At 44.1% G+C, this 14123-nt stretch overlaps 2 protein-coding genes across 2 annotated transcripts in view; one reads left to right on the top strand and one right to left on the bottom strand.

The window, feature by feature from the left end:
• Window positions 1-422: 422 nt before the first annotated feature.
• LOC119392946 (uncharacterized) lies at window positions 423-1423 on the top strand. Its single transcript, XM_037659847.2, has one exon. It carries the CDS (start codon window positions 566-568, stop codon window positions 1421-1423), a length of 858 nt encoding a protein of 285 aa, XP_037515775.1. The 5' UTR covers window positions 423-565.
• Window positions 1424-4521: 3098 nt separating this feature from the next.
• The window catches only part of LOC119394942 (uncharacterized), a 43879-nt gene continuing 34277 nt past the window's right edge, over window positions 4522-14123 (bottom strand). The window contains exon 3 of the mRNA XM_049416023.1: window positions 4522-4571. Within this exon, the coding sequence (XP_049271980.1) occupies window positions 4522-4571 (50 nt within the window). The remainder of the gene's footprint in view (window positions 4572-14123) is intronic.

Genomic DNA, 14123 nt, shown 5'->3' with positions numbered 1-14123 from the left:
AACATCAACGGAATGCGGCTTCAGCTGTCCGGGAGCCAACGAAGGCAGCGCTCAGCTCCTATCCATCGACAAGTGCCTGGATCAACCAGAAGAGGGACCCAGGGCAGCTGAGCTCAACCAGGCCTGGACGGTCGCATCATCGTCGACAGCAACAAGCCCGTCATCTATAAAAGAGCAAGCACCTTCAGCGGAGCGCTGTGGGCTTGGTGACTGTGCCACTGCACGGATCACTAATCAGTTCGCTCTCGCTATGCAGATGGTCCGCTACGTGTTTGTTCATCTGCTGCTGCCTGCGCTTGCGCATGTGGCATCGGCAACATCAACGGAATGCGGCTTCAGCTGTCCGGGAGCCAACGAAGGCAGCGCTCAGCTCCTATCCATCGACAAGTGCCTGGATCAACCAGAAGAGGGAACCAGGGCAGCTGAGCTCAACCAGGCCTGGACGGTCGCATCATCGTCGACAGCAACAAGCCCGTCATCTATAAAAGAGCAAGCACCTTCAGCGGAGCGCTGTGGGCTTGGTGACTGTGCCACTGCACGGATCACTAATCAGTTCGCTCTCGCTATGCAGGTTGGTGAGCCCTACGATATGTTTTCGAAAAGATCTGGTGATTACTTTCTGGTACAGCTGCCAAGCCTGCAGTGCTGTATGGTTATTATTGCAGAGTGTGTCCACGTAATTCGTGCACTACTAATTCTGGCTCGGGATATTGAAACTAACCCTGGTCCTTCCAATTCTGAGAACGTTCTTGCTGAGTTGCGTAAACTGTCAGCCGGTCAAACACAACTAATTGCAGATGTCCAGGGCTTGAGAGCTCAGCTCGGTAACACTGATAAAACAATTAGCGAGCTCAACAAAAGACTAACAGATCTTGAAACTCATTATCAATCTTTGGTACCACTTCGAAAGGAAGTGGAGATCATGCGCACTAGCACGGAGCAAACGGCCTGCAGAATCGCTGCGTTAGAAGGCCGTATTGATGACGCTGAAAATCGCTCGAGGCAAAATAACTTAATTTTCTATGGCATACCAGATCCTTCCGCATCTGAAACATTCGCCGAGTCGGAGCACCTGGTGGTAAATCTTTGCCGCGATAACTTACAGGTGCACCTGGAACCAAGAGATATTGAACGCGCGCATCGTCTCGGCCGGCATTCAGTTGGTCGCTGCCGGCCTATAATCGCGAAGATTGCTCTGCATAAAACGAAAACTGCAATACTATCAAATGGTCGCAAGCTCAAGGGGACAGGTTACGGCATAGGTGAAGACTTCTCACGCTCCGTCCAAAGTGCTCGAAAACAACTAATTGCGTTTGCGAGAAGCAAGAACAAGCCATTTTCTGTCCACTTTAAAACGCTGCACATAAATCAAAAACGCTACATCTTCGATGATAAATCAAACACTATCAAAGAACTATCGTAGCAGTCGAGGCGGCGGCGGAATATTGCGACACCTCTTGTTATTTCTAGTAACACTCTTTTACTTTCTACTGTTTACACTGATATTCGTAGTTTTCTTCCCAAACGGGAACCCATATCAAGTACTGTATTATCCTCTGAAAGTAATGTACTGATACTAACCGAGACATGGCTGACTGATGACATCAGCGATGATGAGGTTTTGTCAGAATTACCACACTTCCGCTTGTACCGAAATGACCGCGTGTCCACTCGCGGTGGCGGTGTACTGATCGCTATTCACGAGCAATTATCCTGCTCAGTGATAAATGCTAAGACGCAACTAGAAACGCTATGGGTACTTATTCAGGCACGTCCTCAGTACATATTACTAGGCGTTTGTTACCGACCACCCCGCGCTACTTCCGAGTTTTGCAACCAACTTAATCAGGTCATGTGCCAGCTCACGTCTGCCCATCCAAACGCACACATACTTTTATTCGGCGATTTCAATTTCCCACAAATAGACTGGCGTACTAACAATTTGCATTCATCGACAGGTGTAGGCGAAGCCAATGCTTTCCTTGATATGTACTTCAACATGACTCAACTTGTCACGGAACCAACACGTGTTTCGCAAGATACAGCCAATATCCTGGATCTGATACTAACGAACAATCCCGAAAGCCTGTCACACATTCACTACTTACAGGAAATCAGCGACCACAAGACAATTCATGCTACTTTTTCTTTTCAACCACTCAAACGAGAAACCAGCAAGAAAACTATTCATCTGTATGACAGAGGTGATTATGAGGCAATCAACGAAGGTCTCAGCGAATTCTTCCCCACATTTCAGGAAACATTGCATCAACATACAGTGGATATGAATTGGATACGCTTTAGCGGTAAGCTGACAGAGCTATCCGATAAATTTATACCCGAAGTTAGCTTCACAACCACTTGCCATAAACCATGGTTTACGAAAAATTTAAAACGCCCTGAAAATAAAAAGAAACGCCTATTCCGATCTGCCAAATGTACAGGACAACCAGATGCATGGGACAGGTATTGTGAGGCTGACCGCGGTTATCTCGTAGCCCTACGTCAAGCGAAGAACTCATTTTATAGTACACACTTACCGAAGCTATTGCAAACTAACCCCAGACAGTTTTGGAAAACACTTAGGGCTGACACACCGCGTGGACCTGTACTAACCAATGATTCTGGAGAGGCGGTCACTGACGAGGATTGTGCGAATATGTTCAATACTACATTTGCTACTGTGTTTACTGAAGAACCAAACATACATTCCCCCATACCTTCGCTTCGCTTCAATCATATTCCTGAAATGCCAGCAATCAATTTTTGTGCGAACGGAATCATGGCCGTAATAGAAAAAATGAAACTGTCATCATCTGCTGGCATAGATGGAATTAACTCCAAAATCCTAAAAAACGTGAAAGAAAGCGCCTCACTTTTTCTTGCCTTAATATTTTCACAGTAACTTTCTTCAGGAGACATTCCATGTGGCTGGAAGATAGGGAAGGTCGTTCCGGTCTACAAGTCAGGTGATAAAAACTCTCCACTAAACTACCGCCCAATCTCACTACAAGCGTCCCCTGCAAAATCATGGAGCATGTCATCTACTCACACGTAATAAATTTTCTTGACATCAATCACTTCTTTCATCCTTCACAACACGGCTTCCGCAAGGGGTTGTCGTGTGAAACGCAGCTGGCAGCTTTCTTACATGACATTCATGCCAATCTTGATACTAACGTGCAGACTGACACTATTTTTCTTGATTACGCTAAAGCGTTTGATAAGGTGCCTCACCAACGATTGCTTGCTAAACTTGCCCGACTAAATTTACATCCCACCGTCTTAAAATGGATAACCGAGTTCCTTACTAATCGATCACAAAACGTCGTTGTAAATAACCACCTATCCAATCCTGTTCCAGTAACATCAGGTGTACCACAAGGGTCCGTTCTGGGCCCGCTACTATTTTTAATCTATATAAACGACTTACCCTTGCATGTAACTAGTACCATACGTATGTTCGCAGATGACTGCGTTATCTACCGAACCATTCTAACCAATTCTGACCAGATAACTTTACAGAATGATCTTGCAAACATTTACCAGTGGTGCACCGACTGGCTAATGACATTAAACGTAACTAAATGCAAAACTATCTCATTCACACGCAGCGGTAATCGGCTCCAGTTCCCATACACAATTAACAGCCAGCACCTGGAATCGACTAACTCTTATAAATACCTCGGTGTCACTGTAACTAGCGACTTGATCTGGCGTACGCATATTCAAAACATCATTTTATCATCTAATAAAACTTTAGGCTTTTAAAACGTCACCTCAAGAGTGCTCCGTATCACGTAAGATTACTTGCCTACACATCACTTGTACGACCTAAGTTAGAATATGCGTCCGCTATTTGGGATCCGCATCAAGCATATGTCATCAACGCAATAGAATCAGTTCAGAACCGTGCAGCTCGCTTCATTCATTCTTCGTATTCATACGACATCAGCGTTACGTCACTAAAAGCATTATCCAATCTTCCATCGCTCGCTGTGCGTCGGCGCATTTCTTCACTTTGTCTCTACCATAAATTCCTTCACAGTTCCCATCTGCATGAACCATGTTACATCAAACCCGCAGCGCGTATATCGCTCAGGATAAGCCACCCACTGCAGGTTTCACTAATGCGTGCTCGAACATCAACATTTTCAGCATCATTTTTTCTCCGCACGGCAAAAGACTGGAACGACCTCCCTCCTGCCATTGTCGACATAACATGTCCATCTTTATTTGCACAACACGTGACTGACCATATTCTGTCAAGTAGCCTCCGAGTATGATTTTGTTTTCAATAAAGTTTAAGTGCGTTAATTTATATGTATGTTTTGTAAAAATACGAAGAAATGTACAGAATTGTAACCCATGTATTACTTAATATATTTGTTATGTGAACATGTTCATCCCACCCCTTATGTAATACCCCCCCGGGGGTCTTTAAGGAAAATAAACTGACTGACTGACTGACTGACATAGTCTTGTTACCGTCGTCCACCTACTTCGATTTCATTACACTCATCAGAAGTTGACAGTAGTTGATGTGCAGTGGCTGAGAGCAGCTGGGTTACCTGTTTAGAAGGCAAAATGTTTTGTGGACTTCATGCAATGTAAATAGGGGGTCATCGTTTTGCAACTAGACTGCAGATGAGGCATATGTCAAATATCTATTGTGACTGTGCCCCAAGCTAAGTTCCCCTTGAAAAAGTGAGAAAATTGCAATTAGCAAAAGTGTCAGGTATAGAGCGACTACCTATGCAATGGTATTCATTGTATACTTACAGGAGGCATCAGAGAAATGGAATTGGAGAGTTTTTAAATAAAAATATATAGTGAAGCTTTGAGCGATTTGAAATTTTGTGATGATAACGTTTTATTATTTGAATCACGAGACAACTTCAGAGGATGATGGAGAAACAAAAAACAAGTGAAACACTAGGGTGGTCCTAACAAGGAGTTTGAAGAAAACCTAATGTTCAACTGGTAAAGAATAGAACATCAGTTAACGCTAAGACATGAAAGAATAGAACTGATAAATAGATTCATTTGCTTTGGCCATGAAGTTACCATTAACTAAGCCAATAAAAGTGAAATAATGAAGAAGCTAAGAATCGCGTGAAATACACTTCGCTGGTACTCATAGTCGTGGCTTTCCAGTATCTGTCAGGACAAAAGCTTGCAAAAGCTATATCTTGCCACTACTCAACTATATAGGACAGGATAATAGATGTATTCGAGATTAAATGAAAAATTAGCATGAAAGGGCCGGAAGAGAACCGAAAACTATGAAATAAATGCTGGTAATTATATAGTCGTTGAAAGCAAGAAAAATATATGAATGGACAGTGCATTAAGTGCAAAAAGTAAACAGATCGTCACTTTGGATGAAAGTGTGGATTCGAAGCAATAGCAAGTGTTGTAGTGGAGACATAAAGGACACGGGAAGCTGAAATTATGAAATCTAGAGCGCTGAGGCTGGTGTAGCTACTTGGTAACGGTTCATAGAAGGAAAGTTGGAGATGCCTTGTTTCAGAGCGGAAACGTTAAGGGTGATGATAGAAGTAAAGCACAGACTGAGGTACTCAGACAACTGTCTCTTTATAACCAATTTATTCTTTCATATAAAGGTGCCGTGAGAAGATCAATGTCTGAAATCATTCTACTCTTTCAATTCTATAATCTGCTGTGGCCGCTCATTATATACTAACAGCCTGAGTACTGTAATTTAAACCTGGCACAGTGGAACTCGACGGAATTTGCCAACGCCCGTCTTCACAACTTGGACCCGAATCTACAGCTCCGTCTTCCGTCGGGAATAACTAGAGCTGAGGAGACGCTCTTGTGCCGCCTGTGGCTCGGGGTGGCCTTCACGAAGGCCTACTCATTTCGAATTGCAATGGCCAGCAGCCCGACATGTGACAACTGTAGCTGCGAGGAGACAATCGCCCATCTTCTCTGTGAGTGTCCTCGCTTCAGTGCACAAAGAGAAGAACTGTCCAAAGCGTTAAATAGACTTGACAATCGTCCACTGTCGGAGGAAAAGATTTTAGGACACTGGCCGAAACCATCCTCGGCACGGAAAGCTTTGAAAGCGTTATTGCGCTTTTTGCGCAAAACTAATCTCATAGACAGACTTTAAGCAGTGTCGTTTATCGTACTATTGCTCTTTTTTTTTCTTTTTGTAACATCTCTTTTCTATCATCTTTCACTCCCCCTCCCCCTTTCCTCAGCACAGGGTAGCCAGCCGGTCTGAGAACTGGCTAACCTCCCTGTCTTTCCGTTTTTCTTCTCCTCCTCTCCTCCTCCATAGCCTAAAAGTCCCATGGTAGGTAGTGTTATATAGTCTCTCCACGAAGAGCACAATATTGTATTGTCTTACTCTCTTTTGTTTCTTTTTTGCAGATTTGTGAAGACTAAAGAAGTACAAGATGGATCAAACTGTTCCAAAGAGATTATGATAATCTTATTTCTTTTGCCTGGAATGGACATATGCCAAATGCAGAATCCAGGTGTGTGGAGAACTTTAATAAATAGCAGTATTGCCCATTTCCACTCCATTGTCTTCCTGACAGCATATTTACACTTCACATTTTGAAGCAGTAAATTGGCGCAACGTAGCATTTACGGGTTGTGGTCTATTTTTACTGGAAAATTACTGTGAAGTGAAAAAACAGTGGCTAGATTTTTTCTACACGATATCATTATATAGACGGCATGCATACCGTAAACTAGAAATACGGGTCACAATTTTTTTACGGTAAAAGCTTGGCAGCATCAGCTGCCAGTACTTTCACCGTAAAAACTACGGTGAATTTTTTACAGTGTATTTATAACAAATGTGCGTAATCAGCAGATATAGCGAACAAAATACGCAAGGCGGCCTCTAGAAGCGAGCAACGAACGTTACACAGAAAGATGTCTAAGATAACTCTGTGTCCTAAAAAGGTAATAAAGCAGTACATTTCATGAAGAGTGGATACCAGTCTGGTTGAAACTGTAATTGTTGATAAAAGTCTTTTAGCTCACGAGCCATTTGAATGAAATGCAACCGCAATGACACCATGGGTTCCGCATGCCTGTATAACATGCGAGTTATACATGAACTGTGCATACCCATTGTAAGAGCATGTCAACAGGCATAGAATTGCTTTTGGGTGGCAGAAGATAACGTATGCTGTAAGAATTTAAATCGAGTTCTTTTTAAAACTCCTTCGTAGAACGTCACAAAAGAGTATGGCGTCTTTACAGCTGATGAAGCAATATTCTATAGTTTCCGCAACTTCACAGAGGCGACAATTAACTAAAGATACAAAGATGCCTTTGCTGCTTAACCAGGCATTTACATGCAGCATCTGTGTATGCACTTTGTGGAAGAATGTCTTGAACATTGGTGAAATAGGCATTTTCTTCAAACGCACAAGAACGCCGTATCCACGCAATCCAACATATAGTGAGCGGTACAAAGGTGCAAGAAATAAGATATTTAAGATGGCATTATATAGATCTTTCTTTTAACTACAGAGTAAATAGTCATTAGAGAATCTGACTGTCAAAAATGCACTGATTTATACACTTCACGCATGGATCCTTGCAAATAGAAGGCGAGGCACACTTAGCAGACACAACTAAACTTGGTAAAACATCGACGATGTTCACTTGTAAAAATGCTCGAAGCAGCGGATAAGCACAGTCCCGAAAATAGAAAAAACAACGAGACACGAATTGTCTAATAAACAGGTTCACCAACCCGAGACCACATGCACAAAGTGGTCTAAAAACATTGTCACGCCTCATCGGCTCATGCACGCTAGCAGAGCATAGCATATCCCTGTATGTAAGTGTAGCAAAGGCGTGGGAAAGGGAAGTGATCATAAAGAAGTGAGATATGGCGGTAAGGAGGAGTAAAAGGAGGAGGGGAGAGAGTAAAGCGTAGCGCATAAAGAATGAGAACGAGAGAAATAGAGTTCAACACAGAAAGCAAAAGAAAGAGACAGAGAGACCATCAACGAAAGAGAGAGAAAGAAGTAGAGAAAAAAGATGTAGAGAAAAAAGATGTAGAGAGAGAGAATAAAAGATAGAAAGAAGGAAAAGCAAGCATCATGTCGTCTAGCGACCACATACCGTGCCATCTGGCTAAGCCGCGCATGTGCAGTAACTAGTCCACGCCCATTGACAGAGACATGGCGCGCAACCTCCGCTCTATCCGCGATGCGCAGCGCCTATAGGGGCGCCACTTAAAGCCGCGTAGCGGCGGCCGTTGGAACCGCTCGCGGGTCGCGTAGCAGACGCCTCATTTGCGCGCGTGCGATTCGCCGGTTGTGCGCGTTCCAGATAATTACTTTTGCGGCAACAGTGTGCGCAAAGGAGCTGCACTTTATAATAGTGGACATGCGTCCGATGTCACAGCTGTGTGGGACGACAATGTCCCCATACGCGACAAGTGTTTGTCACAGACAATCGACAACAAGCTTCTCCTACGAAGTGGAGCTCATCGTAAGTACACCGCTTTCTTTATAACGTCCCGATCACTAACGCCTGCATGCGTTGACGCGTGAACCAATGTTTTTTCTCGACACAGTAGCTTCGTTTACGTGCCATGTGCTGATATAGTGGATTTTGAGGGAGCGCTGTCGCACCAGCGTATAGATTTCACAGGGTCGGCCACGCGAAGGGTCAGCGTTGGTAAAACTTTGAAACCAGCACGACAAACTTGTGAAAAAATAAACGATAAGCTTGTCATCATCGGTGCAGAAGCGCACAGCGAACATTCTGCACCGATGATCGCATTCCAGTGCCATCAATAGGTAGAATGCAGCCGATTTCGTACAGCACACGTGTGATTCCACGGCGCTTTTTTAAAGGAGCCGTCACCTGCCCTACATGCTCTCGCATTGCGCTTCGCGCCATTCGTTTTTCAAGTGAGCCAAGGTATCGCGTCTTATCAGTAATAACAACCTCATGTGAATTGTAGTGTCTACAATGCAGGCGAGGCGACCAAATGTAAACGTAGTAGCGTTCGCTGAAAGCGTAGCGACAAAAAAGAAGAAATAAAAACACGGTAATCGTTCTAACACTGCCGTAAACAAAGCGCGATTGCTTAGCTTCTACGTCGTACAGCCGCAATCCACCGCCGCCGTCGCTTTCGCTCATGAAATAGCACCGGAAACCTGTAGATGTGCGTTCCTGGCGATTTTTTGTGTGTGTTTGAGCAGCCGACAACGCAGCAGGTATTTTTCGACAGCGCTGAGGCCCGCCAGAATCGTTAAATCACGATGAAAAACATCCATCCGTGCACTCGCGTATAGACGCTCGCGGGAACACTGCTCGCCGGGCCCCGCGAGCGCTTCCGAGCCATGGCGGCAGATGGCGTCGTCGGCGCTTTGCGCATCGCCTATAGTGCATACCGTGGCTGTGTACTACCGAGGAGGAATTCCACGCATCTCCAAGCTGGACCTGTTGGTCGACGGAGAGTACGAGCGGTTATGAGTCCGAGATTCGCTGTGCCGAGATTAGCGCGACTTAGTGCAAACTGGCCCATTTTTTAAAAGAGAACATGCGTACGCTTAGGAGGCTAACTGTATAGGGTCTAAGGATGAACTTGGCGCAACTGTATAAGTAGTTAATAGCAGGCAAGTGATCAAGTGTATACACAATGGCGCAAATTAAGACAGTAAGCCAGGAGAGGTTAATGCTGGGAAATACGACATGGAAAGTAACTAAGCTAAGAAAACGAGCTAAACCGCTGGCATGATGGACGAAATGCTCAAAAAGTAGGCAAAAAAGAAGCGCAGCTTAGCGCTAATCAAATATCAATTGAGGAAGTTGTTTCTTCGTACACTTCGCGTGTAACCTGTATACACATTTAGACAGTGTCTATCTCGGTCACATATATGACTCACCAAGGCGCATGCTGTATTGCGGTGATCATTTAAGTCAATGAATTTGTCCTCGTCTTCAAGGTCAACACCTCCTATAAGTTCAATGCTCATAAGAATTGACAAAGGCGCGATTATTTTCACGAGCACAAGAACGTGCTGCGACACTGGAAAACGCTTCACGTGACGATTTTCTGACACAAGCATATGAATCCATCAGAAAATTGAGACCAGAGAAAGAATAGGGGCCAATAATTGTTGTCTTCAATTGTATTACAGCAGTAACGATGTAAACAGAATTAAAGTGGATGAAAAACCACCCTTTCTGTCGGTGGGATACGAACCCACAACCTTCGAATTACGTGCCCAGTGCTCTACCACTTGAGCTACGACAGAGGGTGCTTCACCGTCCACTTATTTGGGTATTTCTGTAAGTCTATACGTGTGAGTCTAATACCTGTTTCATTTTCTGGTTCCCACGACCTTTCAACGTGCACTTTGCCACCCAGAATGAGCAGTTATACTCGGCGACAACTTATTTTGACAGTGGAGCGAAGGCTACGCAGGCGGGACTTCCGCACATTTGAGTTGCTCCGCAAGTAGTATGGCAACTTGCCGCAGATTTCGGTTTTTCTCGCTCGCATTGCTAACTCGTTTAGAAAATTATACACACGAAAAATGGGAATGGGAGAAACACTTTGATTGTTAAGCGTACGTTTTAATGTCATATTACGAGTATATTTTTCTTCGAGAACTAAACAGCGCGTTTGAGGGCGCACACTATCCCACTACTTCACGAACTTCACGTTTACTTTGGAAAACGGGCTTGCTGAAACGGTGATGCTGTCTAATAAATAGAAAGAAAAGAAAGGCATTCTTTGAAAGTGAAGAATAACTGAATTTTACCTGGGACTTCCCGTCACTGTTTGTGTCTCATAATAAATAAAGCAGCATTTATTTCAGCAAGGCAAATGAGAAAATTATCAGTGAACTTAAGTGCTATTTTTTGGCGCGGTAGCAGGCATGCGTTTTGGTTTTGTAGCTTCCACAGTTCCGCCAAGAAAAGTTGTCGCCGAGTATAGTATTGATCGCGATAATGGATCGGCGTACAAACACGGACACGGTAGAAAAAGACGAGACGACGAATGTCCCTGCGTCCTTGTCGGCACGCCCACACTTTTTCGTAACGAATACTTACTAACTAGCTCCACCTTCTGCTGTTCTTAGTTTCTATTGATTTGGATGTCCGGGGAATTAAACGCGCACGGCTGTACCCACGTACAAAAATCTATAAATGAGGCTATAATTAGAGGGGTGTAAGTGCGTGTCCAGGCGTCCCCTTTCTGCATTTCTTTATCTAACGCTTTGCTAAAAGCATTTTCGCTCTATAATTACGCGCCTACACAACTATCGCGTTGGAGTGCCATCTATATATACATCTCCCCCGGTCTGCTTATGACAGTCTATGTTGTTTGAAATCTCTCTTTTTAAGTATCCTACCTTTACTTTGGCTTTAAAACTTTCGGACGTATTCTTGCCGTATTTTGCAATGGGGAGGGGCGCTCAAAAGTTTCCAGGCCATGCTCCGGTACTGAGTCATCTACCCATAAGCCTGCAGTCGAAATTACACAACATGTACTATTGTTATCATCATCAGTTCTTTTTTTTTCAACGTACGGAATAATTAGTGACGATGATTTTGACATTTGTTCGGAAGAATGTTTGCAAACTGAACAGCGGATGTGCCTTCACGCGGGTATGTACAGGAGTGGTGAAAAGTTCCCAGGCCGCCAGCCCATGCAATACTATGGCAGCATGGCCTGGGAACTTTTGAGCGCCCCTCCCCATTGCCTAGTAGTCGGCTCCGACCACGTAAAGCAGGAATAAGAATGTGCTTAAAAATGCGCAAGAGCTCAGTGTCGCGTGTCATTTCTAACTGAAGGCGAACAAAACTTTGTTCCGTGTGTTAGACAGATGTGAATTCTAATTGCCTGCAGTCGTCCCCCGAGAACATATGAGGAAAGCACAAGAATTAGAAAGCCTTAAAAACACCGTTGTCAAATTGCGTGAATGCAGTGGCTCATGTATATACAAACTTGTTCACAAAACGCGATGGTTTGGAATTCAAACAAGATTTAAAGGTATTGAAGATAGCCCGCACTTCAAGCAGTTGCTAGAACGCGCAGTTTAAAATGATTTTTGTCATTTATTACCCTGAGATCGGCATAAAAACATGCACTAAATAAATTCACAAATATAAATTTAGAATTGCTTCTGAACAAACTGGAAAGGAGCAATAAATTCTCGAATACCGGATCAAAGCTATCTTAAAGCAATTTCTTGACTGGAACTGTGGAATAAAGCATTTATCTACACTGAACGAAAAAAAAAGTGGAATAGATGAGAGCTCGTTTTCCTAAACACACCCCAAAAAAAACCAACGGAAAATGAAGCCAAAAAAGAATGCTTTGTAAGTTTCCTATTATTAAAAGTAAAAAGCGCGACGACTTGACCATTGTTTTATGAATTATCCGGAAGCATTTTCTTTTTTGTAATGCTTGAAGAAAGGCATTACATTAGCCGCCACTAAGTTAGTGTCGTATGGAAAAGCACGCTTTAAGTTTTTTTAAGCTGGCGGGGGAAGGGGTTGTAATGAGGAAGAAGGTTCAAATGCGAACTGTCACAAACGTTGCCAGTCAGCCTATCTCCGTGCTGTGGAACGGAAGCACGCACCGGACAAAAGCACATTTTTCACCATGCTGTGCATCTCGTTAAGAAAGAATTTCTCGGCGATCTCGGTCATTAGCGGCGCTGCAGACTTTCTTCGCACTGCAACCTACGTGAGCATTTCTTAAAGGAAGCCTGCACGCAACCATGCATTCTGTGTTTTCACTACAACTCCTTCGACCAGAAGCTTCGGATAGAAATAGAATGCAGAGCGAGCATTTGTGGAATGGGCTGAGACTTGCACATTGCTGCAGTGGCATTTCGATATCCGGATTTGCAACTAAACGTGCTTAATTTAAGCACAGCGTCCAGGCCGAACGCTGCCATTCATTACAAATCCAGAAAGAAGCCGGTAATGTCTAACTCGGTAATCTCGTGCAATGCCTTAGCAGAGTGCAACGGGCGCTGTATCCAGTCTGACAATACAACTGTAGTCGACACGGCTCATCTACTTGTCCCGTTGGCATGGATGACTTGAAATGCGTTAAAGATTAATTGGTCGACAAGCAATGGGATCGAGAATGTGAAATCAAAGGTGTTTAGTCGCACATGATCTTAAAACCAATTTTATTTGTGTTGTAGGGATCTCCAGTTAACTATTTAACTACATATTTCAAATAACGCTTATATCCTGTGATGTTGATGAGCAGCCGCCCGTTTTAACGCGCATAAAGCAAAATGCGCAGATTTCTGGAAACGCACATTTATATGAATGACAAGGTCGTTTGTTCAGTTGAACGTAAAGCCCGTGCCGCAAGCACAACTGCGCTGTTCACAAGGTGCGCTCTATTGTCGGGCACGTTATTAAAGAGTTTTGTCATTGAGCAAACAGAGTTATGCGAAAGCAATTGTCTAGGATTGACGCCACTGCGCATGCGTCCTACTCTACCTACTCTCTTAGTTTGCGTAAGCGCGTCATAGATGGTTTAGAATAGGGTTCGCCTTGCATTGACCCAAACGCAGGATATTCGCGCTTGGAATTTACCGACCTATTGCAAACGAGCTTTGTAGCCGACATGTGTGTACACGCTACTTTCGAAAAATATGGGACCAGGGACACTAACGAAGAGAGTGGTTAGCGTATGCCGCATGCGCAGTGGCGGCAACCCAAGGCGACTGCGTACGCAGTGTTGTGGGTCCCTTATTACAAATCTGTCTAATAATTTTAGTGCCAAAGCCACCGTTAATGCTTATATGAACTGACCTTGGGCATCTCAGCTAGTGATACAAGCACAACTCGCCACGGTGGTCTAGTGATTATGACGTTCGACTGCTGGCCCGCCGGTCGCGGGATCTAATCCCGGCGCGGCAGCTGCATTTTCAATGGAAGCGAAAATGCTTGAGGCCCGTGTACTTAGATTTAGGTGTACAGTAAAGAACCCCAGGTGGTCTAGATTTCCGGAGCCCTCCACTACTGTGTCTCATAATTATATCGTGGTTTCGGTAAGTTAAATCCTGAGAATTATTATTCCGGTGATATAAGCCCTATTCACGTCCGTTTCGGTTTACGGAGAACGAACC

The sequence above is a fragment of the Rhipicephalus sanguineus genome, chromosome 5 (genome assembly GCF_013339695.2).
Source record: "Rhipicephalus sanguineus isolate Rsan-2018 chromosome 5, BIME_Rsan_1.4, whole genome shotgun sequence".
In the NCBI taxonomy this organism is placed as follows: domain Eukaryota; kingdom Metazoa; phylum Arthropoda; class Arachnida; order Ixodida; family Ixodidae; genus Rhipicephalus; species Rhipicephalus sanguineus.
Note: the sequence above shows the minus strand (reverse complement) of the source record. Positions and strands in the feature narration are given on the sequence as shown.

Coding starts and splice junctions, on each gene's coding strand:
- LOC119392946 (XM_037659847.2), top strand. CDS start 566: ATGCAGGTTGGTGAGCCCTACGATATGTTTTCGAAAAGATCTGGTGAT.